The following is a 24,392-nucleotide window of genomic DNA, read 5'->3' as shown; positions in this document are numbered from 1 at the left end:
TGTTGAAATTAAGATTATAAGAAGCATCCAAAACATATTACAACTATTATTCTCTTGACATAACTGACCAGAGAACAATTGTACCCCAAAATGAGTCGAAAATCCAAACCACTCTCGATGATGGAGTTATGTGAATTTTTTCAAAGGAGAAATAGAAGCATTTTTGGTGCAACAATACTACCTGAGCAACAACAACCACCTAGATGTGCCTCCAATTCTTCGTTCAAGAAGGACCATGAAAATCCTTCGTCCAATGGTTCCAAGACCTACTCAACTCATTTGCTACCAGTTAATGAACGACAAACCCGACAGTCACGGCCACGACGCAAGTTGGTTCGTGTTGCTCTTCCCCAGCAAACGAAACAAACTGATGTACATTGCCACATAGACCCACAGCATCAAGTCTCACAATGTACAAGCCCGCAAGGCCAACAACGAAAACCTCGGCAAGCTAAGAGGGTAACAACCAAACTGTCCGTATCGCGTCAAAATGATGCTGTAAAGCAAACCGAGAGAAGTGGAGGACGGACTGCGTTTAAAGATGAGTCCATGATCCACAGGCCAGGACTGCGAGCAGTTTCTTTCATTCCTAGCGTGCACACACCCCGCTGACAGATCCTGGAACAAGACGATGAAGAACCTCACTGAAAAAAGGAACGAGTGACAGACGCCTTAAACAACAAACAGTGTTGACACAACGTAAACCACGTGAGAACAAACCGAGCACAGAAAAGCCCCTTAACGCTACCAATCTGCAGCAGAAGGCAAGAGATGATCAAATGAAACCCAGAAGCAGACGAGTTGCATCTATGATGGAAGTGATGCCAAGACGCCGTTCATCCGTGTTCTGACGAAACGATTTTAATGGAACATTTTTAAAAGCGTAGCTAGCTTTAATTTATTTACTAGCCAAAACAATAGTTATCATTAATTTTAAAACTAACTTACACATTTCTAGGTCAGGGGGTGGGCACATTTTAAATTTCTGTCATGAAAAGAAGTGCTTCTTTCAGATATCTCCTGGTTTTTAAACTTGATTTGGTATCAGCAGTATTTTCCTCGAGAAATTCAAATTGAGAGTTCACAACTAATATACGCCAAGTTTCTTTCGAACATTTATAGTAGTTTAATGTAATGTACATAATATATATATTTAATAAACCATTTTGATTTTACTTTTATTATTACTACTACTTTTTTATTTATTTATTTTGTTCTTCTTCGTTTTATTTCTCGGAGTAATTAGCTATACCTGAACTACACCGAGGTAAATTTAAAGTGATGTGATGTGTGATGTGAGGAATGATCAAACAAATTTCGTACGCTTTAATGAGGGTCCTGAAGGGGGGGGGGGGGGGGGTACCAAATCCCATTTCCCAGCCTATTTTTTGTCTAAATCCCAGTCCCAGCAGTGAAATTTCCAGTGTGTGGAAAATCTGGTCTCAAGTGCATTATATCTGTTTTGTTTTTTATTGTCCTAAATGTAGTACACTCCCTGAACTTTCTCTTCGGTGCCCTATATAGGGATTGAACCCAGGTGCAGGAAGAGCGAGTCCAGAGTAACTTGCACTGAAATCCGTCCTCCCATCCACCCACCCCCCTTACAAAAAAGGGGGGGAGCCAAACCATATTCCACAGAACATTTGGACATGCACGGGATTGCACGCGCAGAGATGATAAATTCAGAAATTTAGTATTTGTGGATTTAGTACCTATTCTTTTAATAACGGCTTTAGACAAAGGTTACAATATTTTTTCTTGCAGATCGCGCGCTTTAGTCACATAGTTGAATTTTTCATTTTAGCGAACTATTTTTACCCTTACGCACACGTTACATGTAAGAAATGCCACACGTCTCTGTCGTTTTTTATTGGTTTGTTTTTTAAAAGCATGCACATGCAAGTTATCCTGGACTTTCTTTTCGCACCTGGGTCACAGAAGGGATAGTTATCATTTGTCTTGTAGAGAATAATAATTTTTTTTTTTTGTAGCTTTAACTAAAGCTATCAAGTTTTTTATCCCATACCTACCACTACCCTGACTGACAACAACTTGCAGTCACTTCTTTTAAATATTCCATTTGTGCCGATCCTCAGTCATAGCTGTTCCGCTGAGTAACTTCATCACTTACACGAAAATTGATCGAGACCAGTTGATGGACACTAGTGCAGTGCGGTCGTTTTGTTTCAGAGTTTTCAGCGTTTTAACTATTTAGTGCCGGACTTTAAGAACATATCATTATAGAGCGCAAAATATGCTGGTTTAGTCATGTACTGGCACGCTTCCCATTCCCATTTTTTGTTTCGGAATCCTAGTCCCAGTGACCTAAATCCCATTTTCCCAGTGAAAATATAGGCAAATCCCAGTTCCCATTTTACCCCTTCAGGACCCTCTTTAATGAGCCGGTGTGCTCAGGGCCTGATTACATGAGCCGGGCTGGCTCGGATTGCCGAGATCTCGGCACGTCTGTTAAACGCAACAAAAATCAACTTTGCGATTACATGACAACCGGGCCAGTCCGGTTAGCCGAGATCCCGGTATCGCGATGCCGGGATCTCGGCTAGCCGGGATGAAAATTTTCCATGTAATCGCGTTCACTGGGCCAGCCCGGCTAAGCGGGCCAGCATTAAATTTCTCTTCCGAGCACAATATCCGACGAAAAAAATCGATGCTACTCCTTCTAAATAGGATGTAGAGGTAAAGTAATCCATCCAGATGCATAAGTGCAAAAAATTTAACCACCAAATTGCCGAAAAAGGTAATCAAGATCATTCGTGCTCTGATCATTCGTGCTGAAACCGGGCTGAAAATCATCTCGGCCAGGGCCCCTAATTTGCAGGCTATTTGATGCAGCACATTCTACTTCATGAACCACTTCATCCATCATGTTTGACCCAAGACTGTCTTCTATTGCTAGTGACGGCATGGCCTACTTATTTTAAGGCTGTAGTCAAGTGAATGACATGCTTTTCTTAATTTAAAGGTGTAATGCCATAACGATCGGCAATTTATTAAACATTTGTTGATATTCCATTACTGCTTTTGTTATTCATTGTCGTGATCATGAAGAACAGCCTATTCACCACAGACAATAACTATTGACTGATAACAAATCATCTGCTGAATTAAACTTCAGAAGTTTTTTAGTCTAAAAGATCTAACTGGAAGCACTTTCTTTATTTTGGTTCTCTTATTCTTTCCAGAAAGTTGGGATCTAAAGAGCTTAAGACTATGTCGGTTTTTTTTTAGGATTCGTTAACTTGAGAAACAAAAGTACTTATAATAGCAGGTGGGCGGGTGACTTTGGGTGGTGAGTTTGTATTCGTGCCTGTACTTGATTTTGTTACTTGTGAAACATAAATCCCTTGTTGACGCAAGAGAATGGCCGGAACCGTTAACGTTCTAGCAGTTTTGGAATAGGCCATTTCCGAGTTACCCTTTGCCTCTGTTTCAAAACGAGTCTTAGGTGCGAAACCATTTATATGAAAATGAGTTTCACCAACAGGTCCAGTTTCATGCAAATCAAACTCATTTTCATTTGAATTGTTTCGAACGTAGACTGGTTTTGAAATGAAGGCAAAGGGTAACTCGAAAATGGCCTATTCCCCGATGCAGTTTTCGTGGTGATATATGTTTCTTTAGATTCTTTAAATTTGAAGAAAAACTTCCACCCGCCACTTTTCCAATCGCTCCGGCCCACCCCTCCCCATTATTGACTAGCCCCTTAGCGTAAAGAGCACTATATAATGTGCCCGGTATTGTGGCATCGTATCTTTTGTGTCTCTATCTTTTGTTTGTTTCTTCCGGCTTTCTGTCAGGTTTTTATCGTTTACATTCGGGTTACATTATAATGGGTTGTTCACTAAAAAATGAAGAGTTCTGGCCATTTGTTTGCCAAGATTTTCCTGAGTTTGTAATAAGGAAACGTTCCAAATATAGCTACAGACTCTATGGCGCCTACTGAAACCGAAAATTAAGGGTGCTTTCGATTGGGAAATCCGGATTTCGGATTTCCCAATAAAACACAAAATCTAAAAACGGATTTTGACTTACCGAAATCTTTCTCCGAGGTGGATTTCAATTTAAAATTCCAAACTTGGATTTCATGGATTTGTTATTTTGCGTTTTTTGGGAAATCCGAAAAAAAGATTTGCAAAGCTGTTCTCTGAGCAGCGGTCAATGATGGGCCAATTGTGAGTACGTAATCCAGAATGGTGAACCAAAACACTGAAAAATGGATTCGACAGTGAAATCGGAATAAAGCTGATGTTTAGTTCCAAACAAAAATATCGAACAATTAGCGGTCTGAATCAAAATACGCAGAATTAAGTCGTTTCGCGTTATTTTTCAGAAGACGGCATAGAATTAGCCAAGAGTTATTGAAGCATGAACGCAGCTATTTTAAACCTTTTGTTTGCTAAACAGAAGTTGTTTACCATCGTAGTTTGCTAAAGTTTATCATTGGATCACGTGCGCTGAATTGTTGAAGCATAGACCGCTGTTCACGAGAACAGATTTGCAAATTTTCGGATTCCCGAAAAACGCGAAAATAACAAATCCATCTCGGAGAAGAATTTCGGTGCGTCAAAAACCGTTTTTGAATTTCGTGTTTTATTGGGAAATTTCCAATCGAAAGCACCCTAAGTCTCTGAGGTATCTCACTTATTTCACTGATGCAAGATAAACTTTCGCACAAGTAGCGCCGTTAAAATTTAAAGAGAAGCATAGGCAGGCCCCGCAGTATAATCACTAATCTATACACCGCTATAACAATTCAAGTATCTCTGTTTATTTACAAAAGTAGGGAGAACGTAAATACTTTACAAATATTTCTCCTTTATATTTACAAGAAAAACAACTTTCACAAAATTAAAAAAAACTCCTAGTTGGTTTGAACTCCTTCGCTATTTTCATCGCTCGGTTGGAAGTGATAAGTGTGGATGGTGTTGTCCGTTTTCCTGACTAATCCGAGAGGCTGGGGACGAGTGGAGACCACCACGTGACGTGATGAGTTACGTGACGCTTGTAACGTGATTTGAAGCTGTGGTCCAATCACAGTTGGTCACAACGTCTGCTATCCTGTCACTTATTTCTGGAAGCAGCCAACACCTTTGCCGTTAAATCCTGGAATAAAGGGTGGGATTATTCTAATGTACTGTACATGTGCAGACATCCTCGGAGACCCAGGGGCAGTTAGTGGGGGCGAAAGAAACGCGAAACTGCGGGCAAAAATAGCGCGAAACTGCGCGCAAAAAAAATAGCATATATAAAAAGTTGTATTGACTGAAAGTGCCCCTGGGGAAAGTGTCTTACCAGACCAGTTCAAAAACCTCTCTGAATACTGCCTCCCGATTGGGCAGAAAAATCTTTTGTATTCCCTTTGTATTATTCTGCCCAATCGGCGACAAGGCTGACTACAGTCCTTTTGGTGTGTTCCACACGAAATATGTACACAAAGCCAGTTCGCTCGCCATACCTGTCTTGCTTGTTCGCCAAGAATTTGCTCGGGAAGGAAAAGTTTCGGCTAGTGCCTCCCCTGGTTGAAAACGTCGAAAGTTTGACGGCCATGCACGCGGACAAACGGCAGATTCTTCATATTGTGGTCGATCGTCGATCGTTTGCGAGTTTTAAAAGTTTGTGTGCGATATGCTAATTGCACTGCTGTAATGGGTGTTTTCAGATTTTTTCTGGGAAGATCAATGACAGCTTTACGCGAAATTTTTCCAAACAAGAGTAATTTTTTTACGAACGAGCCCGGCAGATAAGCTACGCGTGCAAAGCGTGCAGCAGCGATTCCTAAGTTTTTTATAGGTGAGATAATAGAAGATCGATCGCAGCTGGAAGCGAAACTACAACAACAACAAAAAGTTTATTTAAACAATCATATTATTTACAATATTTTTCACCTCCCGCAATTAGCCTAGTTATTTGAGGCGGGAGGTAAGAAGAAAATGAAGAAGAAAAAATAAATAAATAAAGTTACAAAAAGGAAATTCCTTATCTACATTAAAGAAAAGATAGTAATAAGAAAGATAACTTCGAATATCATAGTAATAAATTAAAATAACAATGTGTTTTAAGTTACATCAAGCTAAATATTTTAGTAAGTCAAAAACTATTTCCAAACAAACTTTCAAGACCTTACATTTTGTAAAATTTTTCCGTCGATCGACCGATTAGCTACGCGCGCGTGTAATGCGTGCAGCACCAATTGTAGCACTCAAATGACGGTCATATTTCCCGAAGACAAAATTTTCCCGACACTTCACACCCAAGTTGAGGAGGCACTAGCCGAAACTTTTCCTTCCCGAGCAAATTCTTGGCGAACAAGCAAGACAGGTATGGCGAGCGAACTGGCTTTGTGTACATATTTCGTGTGGAACACACCAAAAGGACTGTAGTCAGGCTGGTCGCCGATTGGGCAGAATAATACAAAGGGAATACAAAAGATTTTTCTGCCCAATCGGGAGGCAGTATTCAGAGAGGTTTTTGAACTGGTCTGGTAAGACACTTTCCCCAGGGGCACTTTCAGTCAATACAACTTTTTATATATGCTAATTTTTTTTGCGCGCAGTTTCGCGCTATTTTTGCCCGCAGTTTCGCGTTTCTTTCGCCCCCACTAACTGCCCCTGGGTCTCCGAGGATGATGTGCAGACTGCTAAGATGTACTAAAGGATACCAATACATAAGACAAGTATATAAGATATAATCTTTTATTAAAAGGGTCTTATAACACGGTATCTAGTCATCACAGGTCTTCAACGATTGTCTAGGAGTTAGCATATCTTAAACAGAAGGCTCCTGAGGGCACGGCACCACCAATACACCTTACGCCAAAAATAATGCCAGTTTAGTTACATTCGTCTATATTCGTCTTTATGAACTGTCCACCCTTGAATCAAATATTGCTATTCCAATACTTTTCCCGTAATGTGTTTGTAAGACACTAACCTGAGTAACACGGATACTATCAGGCGATGGTACACCAAGCCTTCCGCCACTCACTGACTCATCACCAGCTTCATCATCGTCAACTCGGCTTCTTTTTAATGCAGGGGAGTCGGATCTAGTGAATACAGTAGCAACAGGTAAGTGAACAACAGTATTTTTACTAACAATAGCCACGCCCTAAAACAATGACCTCCTTTGAAAGAAAATATTTCAGATAGTTATCCTTGTCACAGTTGTGTCAATTGTTATTATTGAAAGAGGGATTCAGCACTTTTAATTATTCACAACAAAATTTAATGTTACTGATGTAAAACACAAAAGATCATCACAGTTATGTACGCAACTAAGAACTTGTGAAAACAAAGCATATGTTCATTACATTTATTTGATAGTTATCTCTTCAAGCTCACAAACACATGGCAGATATATGCTCATTAATGCTTTGTTCCAGTGATGTAATTTGCCTGAAACACAAGTTCTTTCTCCAACGTAAATTTTCATTTGATCTGTTACAAATATCTTTAGAACTACTGAAACAACAAAGTTACCGTTTATCCCCTTTTGATTCCACGAATTTTCTGGTTTTCCTAACCTGTGCAGAACTCCCAGAAGAAGACCTGTAATGAAAATATTCTTTAGCTTTTTGCCTAGCCTGCGTGGCCGGCGTTCAAAGGGGAAGGAGAAGGGCAGGCTACTTTTTGCCTACAAAATTAAAGTTATATACAGGAAGTCACTTCTGAAGGCCAGTCTACAAGTATTAAAAATAATTAAACCTACATAGATTACATGGTACAGAGCTGTGTGTTTAGAGTCAGTGATTAAACACAGTTTTGCCTACACTACCCACATAATGTGTAATACAGACCCTTAGGGCAAAGATACTGTGACATGGCTTTTAAAAGTTGCAATAAAAGCTTGAAAAAATAGTCAACCTTCCAAGAGTTTCAAATCCATGGCCCTTGCAATGCTGGTGCAAATGCTTTACCACTGAGCTACATGTACAAGTATGAAATCAATAACAGCTGGCCTCTTACAGGGAATAGTTCTATTTATACATGAGGAATGCATAATCATGCATGATCATGGATGCATGCATGAGTTTTTATGAAAACAATCAGCTGGTAAGGAAATCATACTCATTTGCTTCAGTTTCCTCTCCTGGGTTGGTCTTCTTCAGCATGCTGATGAAAAGCGATGCTTTCCTTCTTCTCTCCAGCTGAAGCTGTTTGTCTTTGGACTCTGATTCCAAATGACGGGCTGTAGAAAGAATAATAAAAATACACCCTTTTAGGAGAAAATGTGTGACCAAATCTTTCTACAAATCTTAGCCAGTATAGAGTCTAATCTGCTAGCATATACTTATGCAACCCTAATGTTTCTTTATGCTCTCCACATTGCTTAACACATTCAAAAATAAATGGATGCAATTGCATGCTAAGCATAAACCAACTTTGACAAAAATGCAATTGTAATGAAAAAAAGCCACATGTACAGTACATACCAATTCTCTCAGCAGCCTTGATTGAGTCCATCTGCTCGTTTAAGTCATCTGCTGACTTCTCACTCATTTCTTGACTACTATTTACAGACTCCTGTTTGTTTGTGCTCAGATTTCCTCCATTCACATCAGATGTGTCCTTGTCCTCAGCTTCATCAGCATCTGCTTCGTCAGCATCCTCGTCACTCTGCCCTTGCTCGTAACTCTGTTTGTATATAACACTTGTCCGGTATTCAATTTTGGGTTTCTTTGTATCCTTGGCCTTTATTGAGAAACTTATTGGCCCTTTGGACACTTCATCCTGTTGACTTTTGACATTTTCTGAAAGCAAACAGCAGATCATTGACTGAGAAACACCTACTACTCTAGATTAATGATGAGAAGAGTGCCAGCACTGCACGTATATTAAACATATAAAAGGGATGTGGATACCTTTTGTTTCACTTTGGGGTGTAAATTACAGATTTTTGTCTCTCGTAGTGTGTTTGGTATAAACTGCCAATATTTTCAGCCATCAATTAAAAAAAGTAGCCATACTACAGTCTAGACCAATCAGGCATGAAAAATAGTATCTTTTAGGGGTCTACACCCACACTGGTCTCCTTTAGGGTTTGAATTCAAATTTTCTGACATTGTACCTGTAAGTGCCTGTTGTGGAACAGCTTCCACTGCCTGTTGTTTCTTGAGTTGATAATAACTGTAATGGGTGTTCCATGGGTTCAAGAAGTCAAAACGAGGATCATTCTTAGCTTTGATAATTGATTCAAAGTCGGGACCATTTTTGGCTACATAATTTGCCAGCTTATCCACAATGGGTTGAAGGTCAGGAGGTGGTGGTATGATTTGATCTGGGACAGGAGCCATTGTAGACATTCCTGGCGGCACTGGTGGCACTGGCACTGGTGAGTCAGCACTGCTGGGAAGGAACATAACTGGGGGAACAGGTGGAGGGGGAGGGGGCGGCAAAGGGGGCATTGATGCTGTGGAATCCAACCACTCTTCTGCAAACAATAAAAAATTACATAAGTTTAAATGTTTTACAATGATCATAATATTCGCTAAAAAGGTAAAAATGTTATTTTCAATGATTAAAAGTTATTACAAAATAGTGCAAGTTACATTTACTGTCAAAGTTATACAAACATATTAAATGCTTTAAACACATGTATGTCAGGAACATTCACTGTGTTGTGAAAACCACCTACACAAAGTGCAATGAGATCTCGAGACCACCGAATACCACAGACAATGAATAATTGTTTTCACCAGGTCACAGAACAGCTGTGGTTCTTATTTTATTACAGAATGTTCCCTTTATCTTATCTTACAGGAATTCAACTTGACATAAAATTAAAGACATGCAAGATACGATTGAGGGTACATTTTGAAGTGAGCCAAAGTTGTCCCATGACCAATGGAAAACTATTCCTTGTCTGGTTTTGTCGTCTTTAGATCCTGCATGTGATTTGTCAAAACACAATGAACATTACATTAAATCATTGACAGTACAGTCAACTCTCATTATAGGGGTTGGGGAGAAAAAGGGGGGGGTGGGGGGGGGGGGGGGGGGGAGAAAAAAAACCGGGGGGGGAAAAAAAAAAAAAACAAACCCAAAAAAAAAAAAAAAAAAAAAAAAAAAAAAAAAAAAAAAAAAAAAAAAAAAAAAAAAAAAAAAAAAAAAAAAAAAAAAAAAAAAAAAAAAAAAAAAAAAAAAAAAAAATTAAAAAAAAAAAGGAAAAAAAAAAAAAAAAAAAAAAAAACCCCCCCCGCCCCGGGGGGGGGGCGAAGTGCGGGAACCCGCAGCGCAGGGGAGAAAAAAAGTTATATGATTAAGAAGACAGAAAAACCTAGTGAATAACAGCCACCACTCTCAAATTGTATGTTAGCTCTTACATTATTCAGTGGTTAAAGTGAAAATAGAAGGGTGTTGTGTTTGTTATTGCATGGGTTCATTATTAAAATAGCTAGGATACACTGTAACACACCTTCCAAGGGTCCTTCTCCTGGTGGAGGGGGAGGAGGTGGAATCATATCAGCTACTGACAGAATCGGTGCCATAGGGGGGTGGTAAGTGTAACCAGCAGAAGACACATAGTGCCCATACATATCATCTGAAATGATATGAAAATAATATGAAAATATTTTATTTATAGATTATACTAAATAAATTAAAATCTCAAATACCGTTGGGTGTAGTAAACTTCAGAACTTGACAAAAGGACAATTTTTAATATTCCAGACTCTCAATAGTATTACCCAGCCTGTTTTTGACTCCAGGTAATTGAGGTTCAATGATATTAACAACTAGACTACAAGCTTCAGTCGTCCAAAGTACTTACAATCAACAATTTTACATGTATAAATATTTTCACTAATACTTGCTCTGAGTTGCTTCATTTCCCTTAAAACTGGACAGACATTGAGATTATATTGAAAACTTCCAAAAATTTATGCCAACTGGTTTGACATAATTATAATTATGTACATGTCCTAGTAACTCACAGCTGTTAGGAACTGAAATCATGTTCATGGAAAGTCTTTTGGGAGACACATCAAGTATGTGTATTCAAAAAGGAAAAAAAAAAACATTTTTGAACCTTACTCTAACTCACAAACTCATCAAGGTTTTTGTCCTGTCTGAGAGTAAGAAGTCATGCATACCTTGTGGATACCACATGCTGTAATCAAATGCCTCATCCACCTCGCCATAATGTGAATGGTGACCACTGTCCTGTGGGGCAGTGTCTGATGATGAAGATCCTGTTACTAGAGCAAAAGTTCGATTAAACTTGTTACCAAGAGGATCTGGTACTGGAGATGATGATGCTGATGATGGCTGCGACCTTGACACCTTCTTATGAAGTGACGCTTGCAGCAATGGATGCAGTTCATACTCTCCATCAGACTCATCCTCACTTTCACTCTGTTCTGCTTCTTCCTGGGGTTTGGGTGATGGTTGTTTTGGTATTACAGGAGTATATTTCCCCTCTGTTATATATTTCAGGACATGCTTGTAGTAAGGGTTTAACCAATTGTCGATGAGCAAAAAGTCAAATTGAGGATTTCCTGATTGCTTGGCCTTGACCAAGATTTCCATTTGTTTGCCTTGCTTAGCAACAAACACAGCAGTCCTTTCCATGATAGCTTGCATCTTGGCTGTCTCAGGCTACATGAAAAAGAAGAAGAAATAACATTATTACCAGTCCACCACTCTCCTTCTTTAATGATCACGACACAGCCACATGTCAAACTTGCATTTGCCTTCTCTTCTAATTTCAAGAGATTCATGTACATACAGTATTCAATTCTTGTTACTGAACAGTCATGAATGTATGAAAATAATGTATAAAATGTTTGAAGAGAAAACAAGGAATGCAAGTCAGAAATACAAGTTTGTCTGTAATAAAAGTGTTAAAACAAATACCCTGATTCCCAGAAAGAAAAAGTACATGTATGTGAGTTCACAATAAAAAGAAAGCTTAGACTGTGTTAACATTTCTGACCATCCAGCTTTCTTTAAAACGTGTGCTCCACATGCACATATTTTCTGCAACAGAAGTTATCCCTCAGTATTTTAAATGCCTGAGAAGGCCTTTACTTTTAGTGAAAAATAAACAATGTATCATTTTTGCTTGTTAATATTTAATCTCAACTCAAACAGTTTAATTACATTTAACCAATGTCAGGTACTAGTTTGCATTACAATGAATTTACATGTAGACCCAACTTGTCCACTCAAAGGAAAGGCCTTTCCAGGTATAAGAAAACTTGACAATGCTGAATTATGGAAAAAATGACTCACTTATTGAAAAATAATCATTACAGCTGTACAAAAAATGTAGCCATTTACCACTGATACTACAGTTTAGAACAGACAGTAAGAAAAGAAATAACAGCTAGTGAGCTTGTAGTTTTAAAAGGAGCACACCATTGCACAGCTGTAAGATATTGTAAACTGAATGAAACACTTGTCCATGTGATTACATTTGCATTTGAAGTCTCTGCCACTCATGAGCACCTCTTACTGTATGTAGTGGATTTCCTACTGAAGAAAGAGACTGTCTTGACAAGTTAGTATAGCTATGTACGCATCCAAATATTAAGACTTAACTGGGCAACAACAAGTGTTGCTTAGATTCCTGAAGTTTTACCAGAGTATTGTTGAAACAAGAATTTCCTTAAAGAAATTGTTTTCTTGATTTGGTTAGCACTCACAGACATTTCAATTCCATCATTTCTGTATATTTTATTGGTGCAGTTTTGAAAGTTTTCTTTGAAGAAAGTGTTCACATAGTGTAATATCTTTTGGTGCTAAACTCTATTCAAATCACTGTGTGATGTTCTCTTTTACATGTAATTCTTATACAATGGTTCAAGATTGTAAACCATTGTTTTTATGACGATTACAGCTATCTTTCTACACCATCTTTCTCTCTTTCAACGTCCTGTTTGAAGTGGGCCAATCAATACTGATACATACTGGTGTTGGTTTCATGTAAATAAGCTCACAAGTTCAGAAGGTCATGCATGTGGGCTGTGATTGGCGGATTTCGAAATTCAAATTTTGAAAGATGGATGTCAATAAGCCGCTATGCAAGTAACACTGAAAGCGGGTGTAATAAGGTTTTAGTTTATTCTTTTACCACAGTATGTTTTCATCAAAATATACTAAACTTTCAATCTCTTTCGAAAATGACAAATACATTTAGGGAAAAACATTGAACATGTACATTTTCTGTAATTTAATCTCAGTTTTTTTACTAACAAGAAAACGAAAGCAAAACAGAAAACTGTGGTAGTTCCCCTAATAAAACTAAATGCATTATACTAACTTCTGAAATAAACATCAACACACATTAGTAGACAGCAACAATTAATTTATATAAAATTGACGACATTTAAATGACAAGTTGCTGATGCCAACCCCTAATACTTACAATCTCCATTTCTGGGGGAATTTCCAGCTCCTCAGGGGGAACAAAAGGTTCTGGTTGTTGAAATGGAGGCGGTGGAACAGGAGGTGACACCATTTCCTGGGCACTTGGTGCAAGAACAGGGCCAGCTTGTTGAGCTTGGTATAAAACTGATCCTGTGGAAGAATAAAGAAAAGAAATGCAAAAAGCTAGTAGAGCATTTATTATCTACACACAATAGGCTTCTTTCGATATATTGAAATTCAGCAGTTGGTAGCGAGGCCTAAAGGACACAAACAAAAGAAATTTTACAAGCATGTTTATTAATTTCTTTTGTTTGTGTCCTCTAGGCCTCGCTACCAAGCTGAGTTTTAATATATCGAAAGAAGCCTATTATAAAGAAGTATCAACAGAAAGTGCCCAGGGTTTTCATTAAGAATTGCAATAGCAGGCAAATAGTGTTAAGTTACCAGAGAACGATTTTTAAAGGTTCCGCATCTTAATAAAAAAATAGGTAGAGGCCTTTGAAATTTAGCCGGAGAATTCTACATAGTAGAAGGAGAATTCTCCGATCTCCCGTACAACAATGAGTGTGTAGTCAGCTGTCCTGGTGGTCAGCGGTTAAGTGTTAAAGCCAGTAAAAATCATAGATGATCGTCAAAAACTCGGTCATAGAGCCCAAATATGATTTCGCCCATACTTTGTATATTGGTAGACCCAAGTCCAATACACATGCCAAGGATATTCATTTACTGTAATATTCACTTGTTTAAGAGAAAAAAGATTAAAATAATTTGCAGTATTTTCTTCAAAACATTTTCGCAAATTGACACAATTTGTGGCATTGTCAAGTCAGCCAGGCGACAGTTTGAAATGATTTCCACACAGGTTCAGTTTGATTGATGCTTCTGTAATTGAATGACAGTGAAAGCGGTCCATTATCTCTGCTCACAAATTTAATATATTTTTTTAAATAAGTGTACCTAAATCCTCTCTGAAGAGTGTTCGTTGGGACATCAAACAAACTCGCCAAAAAATGCATGTGGTACGCAATAAATCTCAAAAGAAAAACCTTCTTTGGCAAGTGTAAAGATGGTTTTAGTTTTTTACCGTTTAGTTTTTTTAGGATCTTTTAAAGCAGTAAATTAGAGCATGCCCGAAGTTAGCGAAATTACACTATCCGCCATGATCAAATATGCAAATTAGGTCAACACTCGGAAGATTTCCACCTTTGCATTCGCAAAGAATTTGACAATACAAATCCCCCTTCGCGTTTTTGGGCGACGTAAGATAAGAAGAATGAGGCAAATATTTGTCTGAGCGAAATGTTGAGATAAACTGAATAAAAACCAGTCGAGCATTCGTAAACATTTTGAAATTCGCTTACCTCAATGTCCTCATTCAACAATCCTTCGTGATGTTTGGCTGCGTTTTGTTCGTTGTGTGGTAAATTTTGCTATATCCTTAATGCAATTGAAGCTTAGTATTTAAATAAATCCACCACAGCCAGCAATACTTCCTTTTAAAGCACTGTTCAGTGCAGGCCATAAACAAATACTGTTACAGTTCGTTGTTGACATGTTAGCAGTCTTCACGGTCCAGTGGTATCTGTCACGCAATACGAATACAAACTGTGACTGAATTATGTCAACTATTTTTCGTCTTTTTTTTTTTACCAGACTCCCTCTAGTAACAACATGTTTCATCAAGTAGTTCCTTTGTTCGGCCGACAAAAAAGTCCCCTTGACTCTCTCTAAATTTGACTTATAGAACGGATTCCCTATATCTCTCTTTTTATTATTTTTTTTGAGGTGGGGGGGGGGGGGGATTACGGCTCGACTGATTATGCACCCTCACATAATAATACGAGCTGTTTGGAGCGTCTGCAGCATTTCGGAAAAAACGATGCCGCAGTTATCCCAATCAACGTCACAGTCAGGCGTTACAGTAATCAATATGTGGTTGATTCAGGCTTTTATATAAATTCATTAAAAGAATAAAAAGTTTTTAGAATTCGTTTTCTTTAAGTTGTACCAACAAGAAAATGAACTGGCTACATTGCAAATTGTTTTAAGTTGAGAATGGCATGTGCCTTTTTTTAGTCAAAGATAAACCAGATTCAAGACCGAGGATCCTACCTCGTGAGGTAAGCCAAGGACCCGAGCAAAGGGTGGGGTCCATGCGTGCCCGTGACGCCAACTTTATCATGATGAGGTTTATATATTTTTAACAATATTCAAATCTCTACTGTTCACTGTTAAAATGCACGAATCCAAATTTTCGTATTAGTCCATACGTGAAAATTTAATAATAAATAAGAGTACTTGAGTCAGTAGAAACCGTGAAAAATATTTTGGCATGGACTTACATGCACGACAGTAAACACGATGAAGATTCAATAACCCCTTATTTTAACTTTATTTTAATTTTTTTCTTACAAAGCGCAGTATAGTTACATGTAGCCCCAGTTAAAGTTTAGGCAATTAGGCCATAAACCTATCTGAACGTAACCGTATTTGCCCGTGTAGCACTATTTTTGTCTGTTCAGTTTGCGTGACACTCAGAATCGTGTTTGTTTTATCGTCTAATTAATTTTGTTTGCGCTTTGACGGAATTTTAAATTATAGTCCCCGAGGCCATGGCCTCGGTGGATAATTGTCTTAAAAACATTTACAGATAAAATCCATGTTTTGATCTCGTGATTGTCATTTTCGTTAAGAAACGGAGGTATTGATGTTTTCGTGTAAAACCTTCAAGATTAATCAAAGACAACCGGCGACTTTTTGTCGCGCCGACATGTAGCATCTTGCATATTTCTGTCTTTTCCAAACGTTTTGCTTTTGGAAAAAAAACTGAACTGCAGTTATTGGTAAACTAACAAGCGAATTTGGTTTTCAACTTACCGAAACCCTCACTGAATTCTAAAAGAAAACGAGTTATTTTCGACCGGAGAACCAAGAGAACCTTTTATTCTATTCGCAAGGCAGGATGCTTTTGTGCAGCAGTAGCAAGCATTTTTTGAGTACGGTCTGTTTCGGAATTGACAAAAACGGGTTTTTGTACAGTCTGAGAAGTATCAGTTATTTATTCTCTTCTTATTTTATCGTCCCGCGTTACGCCTTGCATTCAAAGCTGCACATTTAAGGATTGGAATCGGTTATCTTTAGAAATGGTCAAGTGTGTAAGAATTGGAAAATTCAAAGAACGGAGAAGATTCTCGCAAGCTTATTGTTTTGGAACTGTAACTAGTATAATCCAAGCCATAAGCCTGAGCGCTTAAAGCCGAGATTAGGCAGAAAACTGGAGAAAAAGACAAAAATCGTGGAAGAAATTTTAGCGTGAGATTTTGAACGTTCTCCCCGTACAGAAAATTCATGCCACATCACTACAAAGCTTTTCCTTAGCAAATAATTAGTCATGCGGGATCAGTAAATTTTCGTGTCTCTTTTGGTATAAAGAAACGACAACAATAAAATCAACAATCTTTCTTATTCCCTTTTTTTTTATGATACAATATTTTATAAGGGGCGGACCATTAAAAAATAACAGGAGGGGGGGAGATAAAACATTTTCTGTGCAGAATCTTTTTTTTTCTTATTTGAAGGCCTACTTATCTACAGGAACTTTTTTCTGGCGCTGAAGCTTTGCATGAATATTTTTTCGCCCAAAGATACATTTTTTTGGTAACGCATCTAAGATTCATGCAACAATTATCATTAATAAATAGCATCTCATTGTTACATTTCCGCAGATTTGTTCCTTGAATTGAGCGACACTGATTCAAGGACCGTTCATTTTTCTATAGGGGAGCTGAAGTGATTGGATAGGTAGTGCCTGTTTAATATAACCCCCCACCCCCCTTATTAGAAATGTAAACCCTGGTCTCCCTGCAAAAAAGATGAATAATTTTATCAGACAAAATTTCAGTTTAAAGTGATGATAATACTGTTTGTGCTTTTGATTTACTGTTTACTGATGGGAGGCCGGCAATTGTTAGTGTGGGTAAAGTGTGTTTGCAACCAAATAGTTGATAGTATTGAGCTGATGCTGTTTGCTTGGTATTTCTCAAACTAGGGGGGCATGATCCCCGGGAAAAGAACCTCAAAACGCTATTTTATTAGGCATTCTGATGGGCGGTTCATATATGCCATTATACAACACTTACAGGTAATAGGCTCCTTTCGATATATTAAAATTCAGCTTAATAGCGAGGCCTAGAGGAGACAAACAAAAGAAATGAATAAACATGCTTTTGAAACTTCTCTTGTTTGTGTCCTCTAGGCCTCGCTACCAGGATGAATTTTAATATATCGAAAGGAGCCTATTCCATTGCACAAATTTTTTTCAGTCACAACCACGTACAGGATTTTTTTCTGACAAGTTTCACTTGCAGGAATTTTGTGGTAAAAGTCACCCCCTTCCGGCTATTTCTAATGATCCGTCCCTAATGTTCAATGTACCCCGATATTAGGGTAATAAGAAGTTATGTTTCCAAGTTATTTTTAAAAAGGACGTTTAGGGTGCCAAACTTTAGCAGTTTATAGGAAAGAACAAACGTCACACTCTGTGTACGTTTTTCAAAATTTTTCGGCCTATTTCAGCGTCAAATTCTCCTAACCTAGTCACGGCTATCGTGTTGCGTGACATTTAGCAATTGGACCGTGAAAACTGTCAATATTGTCATGATGTTTACAGCGAGATGTTGTTCTGCCATGCAACAGCGAACAGTGCTCTGTTATGAAACATTGTCGGATAAGGTGGATTTCTTACAGTATCAAATTTGACTGGTGTTAAGGATATGGCAAAAATTACAGCGCAATGAACAAAACGCAGCCAAACATCACGAAGGATTGTTGAATGAGGACACTGAGGTAAGCGAATTTCAAAATGTTTATGAATGCTCGACTGGTTTTTATTCAGTTTATATTAACATTTCGCTCAGACAAATATTTGCCTCATTCTGCTAATCTTACAGTACCGCTCAAATGTTAGTTGACAGTCCCTCGAGCCTCGATCCTCGAGACTCGAGCCTCGAGACTCGATCCTCGAAACTCGAAAATTTCGAGTTTCGAGTCTTGAGGCTCGAGGATCGAGTCTCGAGTCGAGAAAAATAATGAGCTTGTCGCTTGAATGATTCCTCGAGAATAAAATTGCTCAAGCGGGCCGCACTCTCGAAAGTTGTACTATGGTCGAAGCCAGCGTGCCGGCTACTCATCTCTGCTGTAGCAACGCGCGCTTGGTCGTTTAATATTTCGAACCGTCCCAAAAAGTTCGAAATAGGAGCTCGAAACCGTCGATAGTGAATGAATTGAGGGCAAATCGAACCAGAAGTAACCGAGTTGGAGTTAGCGCGGTCCCGCCGAATCAACATGGACAAATACAACCTGCGTTCAGGCGATCATCGGACAAACATGAAGCACGTGTGCAATGTCACGTATACGATTGTTTGTGTTATGATTTAGGATACAAATATTAAACCTTAAAGTTCACTCTGTCATTTAGTTTTCTTTTGAAAAACGCAGTTACGTGTGTATGAAAGAATCTAAACCGGATACTTGCGTGCGGGGTTGTGTTACATTTATTTACGCTGGAGTTTATTCGAAAGGTTTCAAATTACTTTTGACATATGCAAATTTTGCCAACTTTTATAACTGCGCCGCTTTAAAAAAGAAAAAATTGTATAACTTCTCTGATGCTGTAATAATAATTAACGCCGATATCTGTGTTATAAATGAAGACAAGTTTCATTCAAGAAGAATTTAGGTTTTAAGAATTTTATGCCAAATTCACAAAAAATAAAACACGCTCATTTCAAGCTAGACGCGATGGCGCGACATAAGTCTGTCTTGCCATTTATTTACGGAAGGCTTCACGGCTTCGATGTTTTTCACTTGGAATGTTTCGTTTGCCGTAGAATTTTTACAACTCAAATTTAAGAACTGGTTTTGTTTACGGAAACTTTTGTCTAAATTTCAGTAGCGACCACAAAGAGACGTCTTAAATTCAGGATTCTGAAACTTGCTTGCGCGATTTTGTCGGTTCTATTCTACGGCTCAGCTTACAAGATTCGTGGCATGCATTTACATCGTTTCGCATCGAATGCTTCAGATGCTGAATTACAGAACATTTTGTGAAAGAAAATAAATTTGTAGTTTTATTTGCGAAAACTCAGGATGAACTTGTAAACCAATAACTGAAATATCTTCGTGGTTGAAAACATGCACTTACGGCGGGTTGACAAGGGAGAGCACAAGTTTGAACTACAGGTTCTTTTCACGTCCTTTTCTAAATTTAATTCGTCGATCACGGCTTTCAAGGACGAGTTTGTGTCAGTACTTTTAGGTAAGTAAACGGAATTACGATCGGCGCGAATATATCGTATTGTCGATTAATATACAATCTTCGTTCACTGTCCAAAATCCATGCGCGCCATTGGTTAAAATAGATCACGTGATTTTGCTTTACCTGTCGTCAGCAAACTCAGACAGTGCAGTATTGACAATAATGCACGAAAATCGTGCATTATTGAAAGCTTCAAAGCTTGTAGAAGTGGAAGAAAAGTATATTCCTCAAATTATCAACGATCCAATACCAAACAAAATCGAAGAGGATAACAACTTGAAGCGCTTTCATGTTCAAAGGTAAACTGCAGCTCAATAAATACATTTTTGTGTGCGATTGACTTGCTTGTAGTTGCTTGATTGTGAAAGCCATCGACTTGCATTGAACAAGCTTCTCGCTGACTGTATTTATGAACGACCACAGCTGATGAACGATTTTATGAACCATTTTAAGTTTTATTTCTGTACGGCTAATTTGTGATTTTTATATTATTGATGTAATCCCGTGTAATTATGTACTACTACACTTCTTATTTTTAAACATTAAGTTTGTTGTTTGAAGTTCGTTTATAAGTCGATGATCGCTTGCAGTTCGATGCAGTGTACTCAGATTGTATATTAAAAGGGTTAGAGTCTGTTCGTTCGTGTTTTGTTGACAAATACACGCACTTGCTGGCCTCACAATGAACTCAAAATTTTCAATACTGCACTCGGCTACGCCTCGTGCAGTATTGAAAATTTCTCGTTCATTGTGCGGCCAGCGCGTGCGTGTATTTGTCAACAAAACACTCACAACAGTCTCTAACCCATAAATGTTACATGTCGGGGAAGGTTTATATTTCATGCGCTGAAGGTGGACGCGAAACACTTGTACATGAGGTGCGAGCGGCTTTTATTCTTTCCTCGAGAAATAAATCGTTTCCTCGAAAGCTTTTCGAGTTATGAATATTCGAGACTGCCTTGTTTCTCGATCCTCGAGACTTGATCCTCGAGACTCGATCCTCGAGACTCGAAGCTCGAAATGTTCGAGTTTCGAGTCTCCAGGATCGAGTCTCGAGGATCGAGTCGAGACTGTCAACTTACATTTGAGCGGTACTGTACATCGCCCAATAAACGCGAAGAGGGATTTGTATTGTCAAATTCTTTGCGAATGCAAAGGCGGCAATCTTTCGAGTGTTGACCTAATTTGCATATTGGATCATGGCAGATAGTGTAATTTCGCTAACTTCGGGCATGCTCTAATTTACTGCTTTAAAAGATCCTAAAAAAACTAAACGGTAAAAAACTAAAACCATCCTTAAACTTGCCTCAGGAGGTTTTTCTTTTGAGATTCATTGCGTACCACATGATCACTCTTCAGAGAGGATTTAGGTACACTTATTAAAAAATATATATTAAATTTGTCAGCAGAGATAATGGACCGCTTTCACTATCATTCAATTACAGAAGCATCAATCAAACTGAACCTGTGTGGAAATCATTTCAAACTGTCGCCTGACTGACTTCACAATGCCACAAATTGTGTCAATTTGCGAAAATGTTTTGAAGAAAATACTGCAAATTGTTTTAATCTTTTTTCTCTTAAACAAGTAAATATTACAGTAAATGAATATCCTTGGCATGTGTATCAGACTTGGGTCTACCAATATACAAAGTATGGGCAAAATCATATTTGGGCTCTATGACCGCCATTTCTTTGATTCTTACTAGCTTTAACACTTAATAGCTCTTGTCATGATTGGTGCTTTGCGTTCTCGGACATTACAGTGTGGTGTCATGTCTTCATACCATGGAGGGGTTTCAGGGTTGTTATACATCATACATACATCACTTTTATTTACCCTCGGATTTATGGTAACATGTATTTAATTTCAAGCAGGTGGCTATTAAATTTCACTGGCAGTGGCATTTAGACAAATTTTGTCTTCATTTTTTTTGTCAAATGCCAATGAAAATGTGCTGGGAGACTGAAGGTATCTAATGTGTTGGATTGTTACAAATGTAATTCATTTCAAAGTTTTGGGATAACCAATAAAAAGAAACACCTCTCCTTTGTTTGTTTGTCAATTTTAGAATACACATGCACTTCACATACCTTCACTTTCAGTTGCTTCATAATGAGAATCACTTTGTGGATGCTGGAAACAGTGTTCTGGAGCATTGTACTGATAGTTGAATGCCACCGAATTATAAGCTCCATCTTCACGGAGTGCTTGCTGGAAACGCTTCATTTCCTCTTCTAAAAAATTAGAGAATAACATTGCCTACTTAAATCAGAAGATACACACTTGTCTCACTACTATTTTTTTTCTTTAACTTACAGTGAACTTTGAGCATTGCCATATCAATCTCATCATACGTTCAACATTAACTTCAAAATCAAAATAAGTTGTAGCATTTTCGTCTCATATCATGCGACACAAGGCAATCCAATTCAAAGTACTCTTATTGTTACTTTATTCCCACAATTTGTGAAATGAAAGTCATGGAAGATAGTTATCAGGAAAATAAACAATGCAAAATTTAATACCCGGCTAATAAAAGCATTTTATAAACTAGACATCAGTATACAACTGTTTACTTTGTTCTCATCCTGCATTTATGTTTCTGGGTTTATGCCCTCTTGATCTTACAACAGAGAGAACAGAAATGCTGACCTGTGAAGTATGATGTTGTGTTTCATTGCAACAAACATGTGGTTTTTAAGTTTTGTTTAATATTTAAAATTAAATTTTGTAAAAATTAATATCGCTACTTAAATTGCCAAATTTACATACAAATGTACCGTAGTTCCTTCAACAGGTTTTTCCTGGCAAATCACAAAATTTTAGGTCTCGTGAAATTTGCCTCTTGCATTTTTGTAAAATTATGAATAATTAAGTTTGCCACGAAATATTATCGTATACTGTAGTTTTGTCAGTTGGCGCTTACCTTGTTGTAATTCATGCTCTGCCGAGTCTCGATGGAGGTCTATGTACCTTTCTTCGTCACAGCGCATCTCCATCTCCTCCTCTTCTGGTGTGAGTGAGGGAGCCACTTGAGGTGGTTTGAAAATAAACTGAGCCTTGTCAGTAAAATACAGACGTGCATCAAACCTGCAACAAAGCAACATATGACTTGTCAATGTACCGCAACCAACATTCATCAGCAACAATGTTATTGACCCCATGCAATAAAAGATGTTTCTTTTTTTTAGTTTTTACAAAGACCAAGTATTTCTCAAAACCTTTTCTTCTGCTTTTCGTCCAGGTTATATGAAAGTGTATTTCATACAAAGTCTGTGTGACCTTTTAATGTCATGTGAGCAAACAAATGTAGGCACATTCTTAAGAAATTATATTTAATTTTGTAAACGTACATGTACTACTTACGTGCATCACTTTAGTATCCTGATCGACCCAAGTAACTTACCGTGATCACTTCCTAACTGCTGCCAACAATGTTCCGAAGTTTTTCGCCGTGGTGGGGAATAAAAAGTATTGTCTAAAAAGCTTTCATACCCTTTGACTCGGAATCCATACATTGGCAAATATATGTGAAGTTCAAAAGTTCTTATCGTCTTATTAACTTCTGGGAAATATATATCACATATATCTCCAATACCCTTTGAGGGTAAATCCGGAAATGGCATTTCTGAAATAAATCGTGGAGTATTCCTCCATCCACAACAACAACACAAGAAAACATGAAACGTGATTTCAACGTCAACAAGCAAGTTTTATTTAGTGTAATGTAACAAATATTAAACAGACCTGTCGATAAGAAGGGATTCATCGCCCATCCATGGTATTAGGCTCTTTTCTTCATCAAAGGACGCAGCCTTTTCACTGTTCTGAAATAACTTGCACGCGTATCCGAACACGAGCAAGTCATCTTCCTTTCTTCTAGTCTTCGGCACTTTCCGCAAGTTCGCCTGACCATTTATACCGACTTCATGCGGGTCAAACAACACCGACATTGTCCAAATCCTAGTCAGGAGTAACGTAACCGTTCAAATCGCATCATATGAGTATAAGAAGAACTATTAAAATCCATGTAATTTCGAATAAAAACTGATAAACCAGACAACATCGAACAACATGGCCGACCACAGTTCCGCTGGTTGTGACGTCATTACTGAGGTCACTTGTAATCCCATAGTTCTTTGCTGAGGAGGTTCTCAGGTTAATGGGTACCCTGGGTGCCGGAGGTTTTTCTTGGGGCAACCCTAAAACATGGAATCCGGAAAACGGAATCGGTTGACTTGCTTTAGGTCGCGCGGGACCCTTTCTCATTAATAAATAGCCAAATTTCTTGACGGAGTGCTATCTTGTAAAGCTTTAATTCACTACATTTTGAACATCGATTCCTCTAAAATTTAACAAGGATATCCGGGGATGATGCAATTACATCATGATTGTCCTTTTACTGAGAGATGACCTTTGTCTGTGATGTTACAAGCCCTTAAAAGTTTAACTGCAGGTAATGCGATTTTGTGTCCAAGTTTTCAGCTAGAACAGCGCACCAAATTAAATGATTTTATAACCTAGTGATAAATCTTAACCTCTTTTGTGCTATGGCTAGAACGAAATTTTCGATTTCAAAAACTGCTACAAGTTAATGGCTTCTAAGAGAGCAAATATGTGAAATCTAAACTTTGAAACGTGCTATCTTCATTTTGAGAAGGAAATTTAAAAATTCGCTCTAATC

At 38.1% G+C, this 24,392-nt stretch overlaps 1 protein-coding gene across 1 annotated transcript; it reads right to left on the bottom strand.

Moving 5' to 3' along the window:
- Positions 1-4,769: 4,769 nt before the first annotated feature.
- On the bottom strand, positions 4,770-23,821 carry LOC144647418 (splicing factor, suppressor of white-apricot homolog). The gene is made up of 12 exons (XM_078507217.1): positions 23,456-23,821; positions 22,635-22,798; positions 21,799-21,942; positions 13,387-13,538; positions 11,111-11,615; positions 10,435-10,560; positions 9,088-9,450; positions 8,453-8,770; positions 8,088-8,208; positions 7,500-7,568; positions 6,952-7,066; positions 4,770-5,124 (listed from the first exon to the last, which is right to left on the bottom strand). Exons 1-12 carry the CDS (start codon positions 23,659-23,661, stop codon positions 5,083-5,085), a joined length of 2,325 nt encoding a protein of 774 aa, XP_078363343.1. The 5' UTR covers positions 23,662-23,821; the 3' UTR covers positions 4,770-5,082.
- Between the last annotated feature and the right edge of the window lie 571 nt (positions 23,822-24,392).

This window comes from Oculina patagonica, chromosome 3, assembly GCF_052425735.1.
Source record: "Oculina patagonica isolate OP01 chromosome 3, crgOcupat, whole genome shotgun sequence".
NCBI lineage: Eukaryota > Metazoa > Cnidaria > Anthozoa > Scleractinia > Oculinidae > Oculina > Oculina patagonica.
The sequence above is the reverse complement of the archived record's forward strand: the minus strand, read 5'-3'. Positions and strand labels throughout refer to the sequence as shown.

Coding starts and splice junctions, on each gene's coding strand:
- LOC144647418 (XM_078507217.1), bottom strand. CDS start 23,661: ATGTCGGTGTTGTTTGACCCGCATGAAGTCGGTATAAATGGTCAGGCG. Junction 8,771..9,087: donor TCCACAACAGGCACTTACAG/GTACAATGTCAG, acceptor GTTTGCTTTCAG/AAAATGTCAAAAGTCAACAG. Junction 8,209..8,452: donor CAAGGCTGCTGAGAGAATTG/GTATGTACTGTA, acceptor TTCTTTCTACAG/CCCGTCATTTGGAATCAGAG.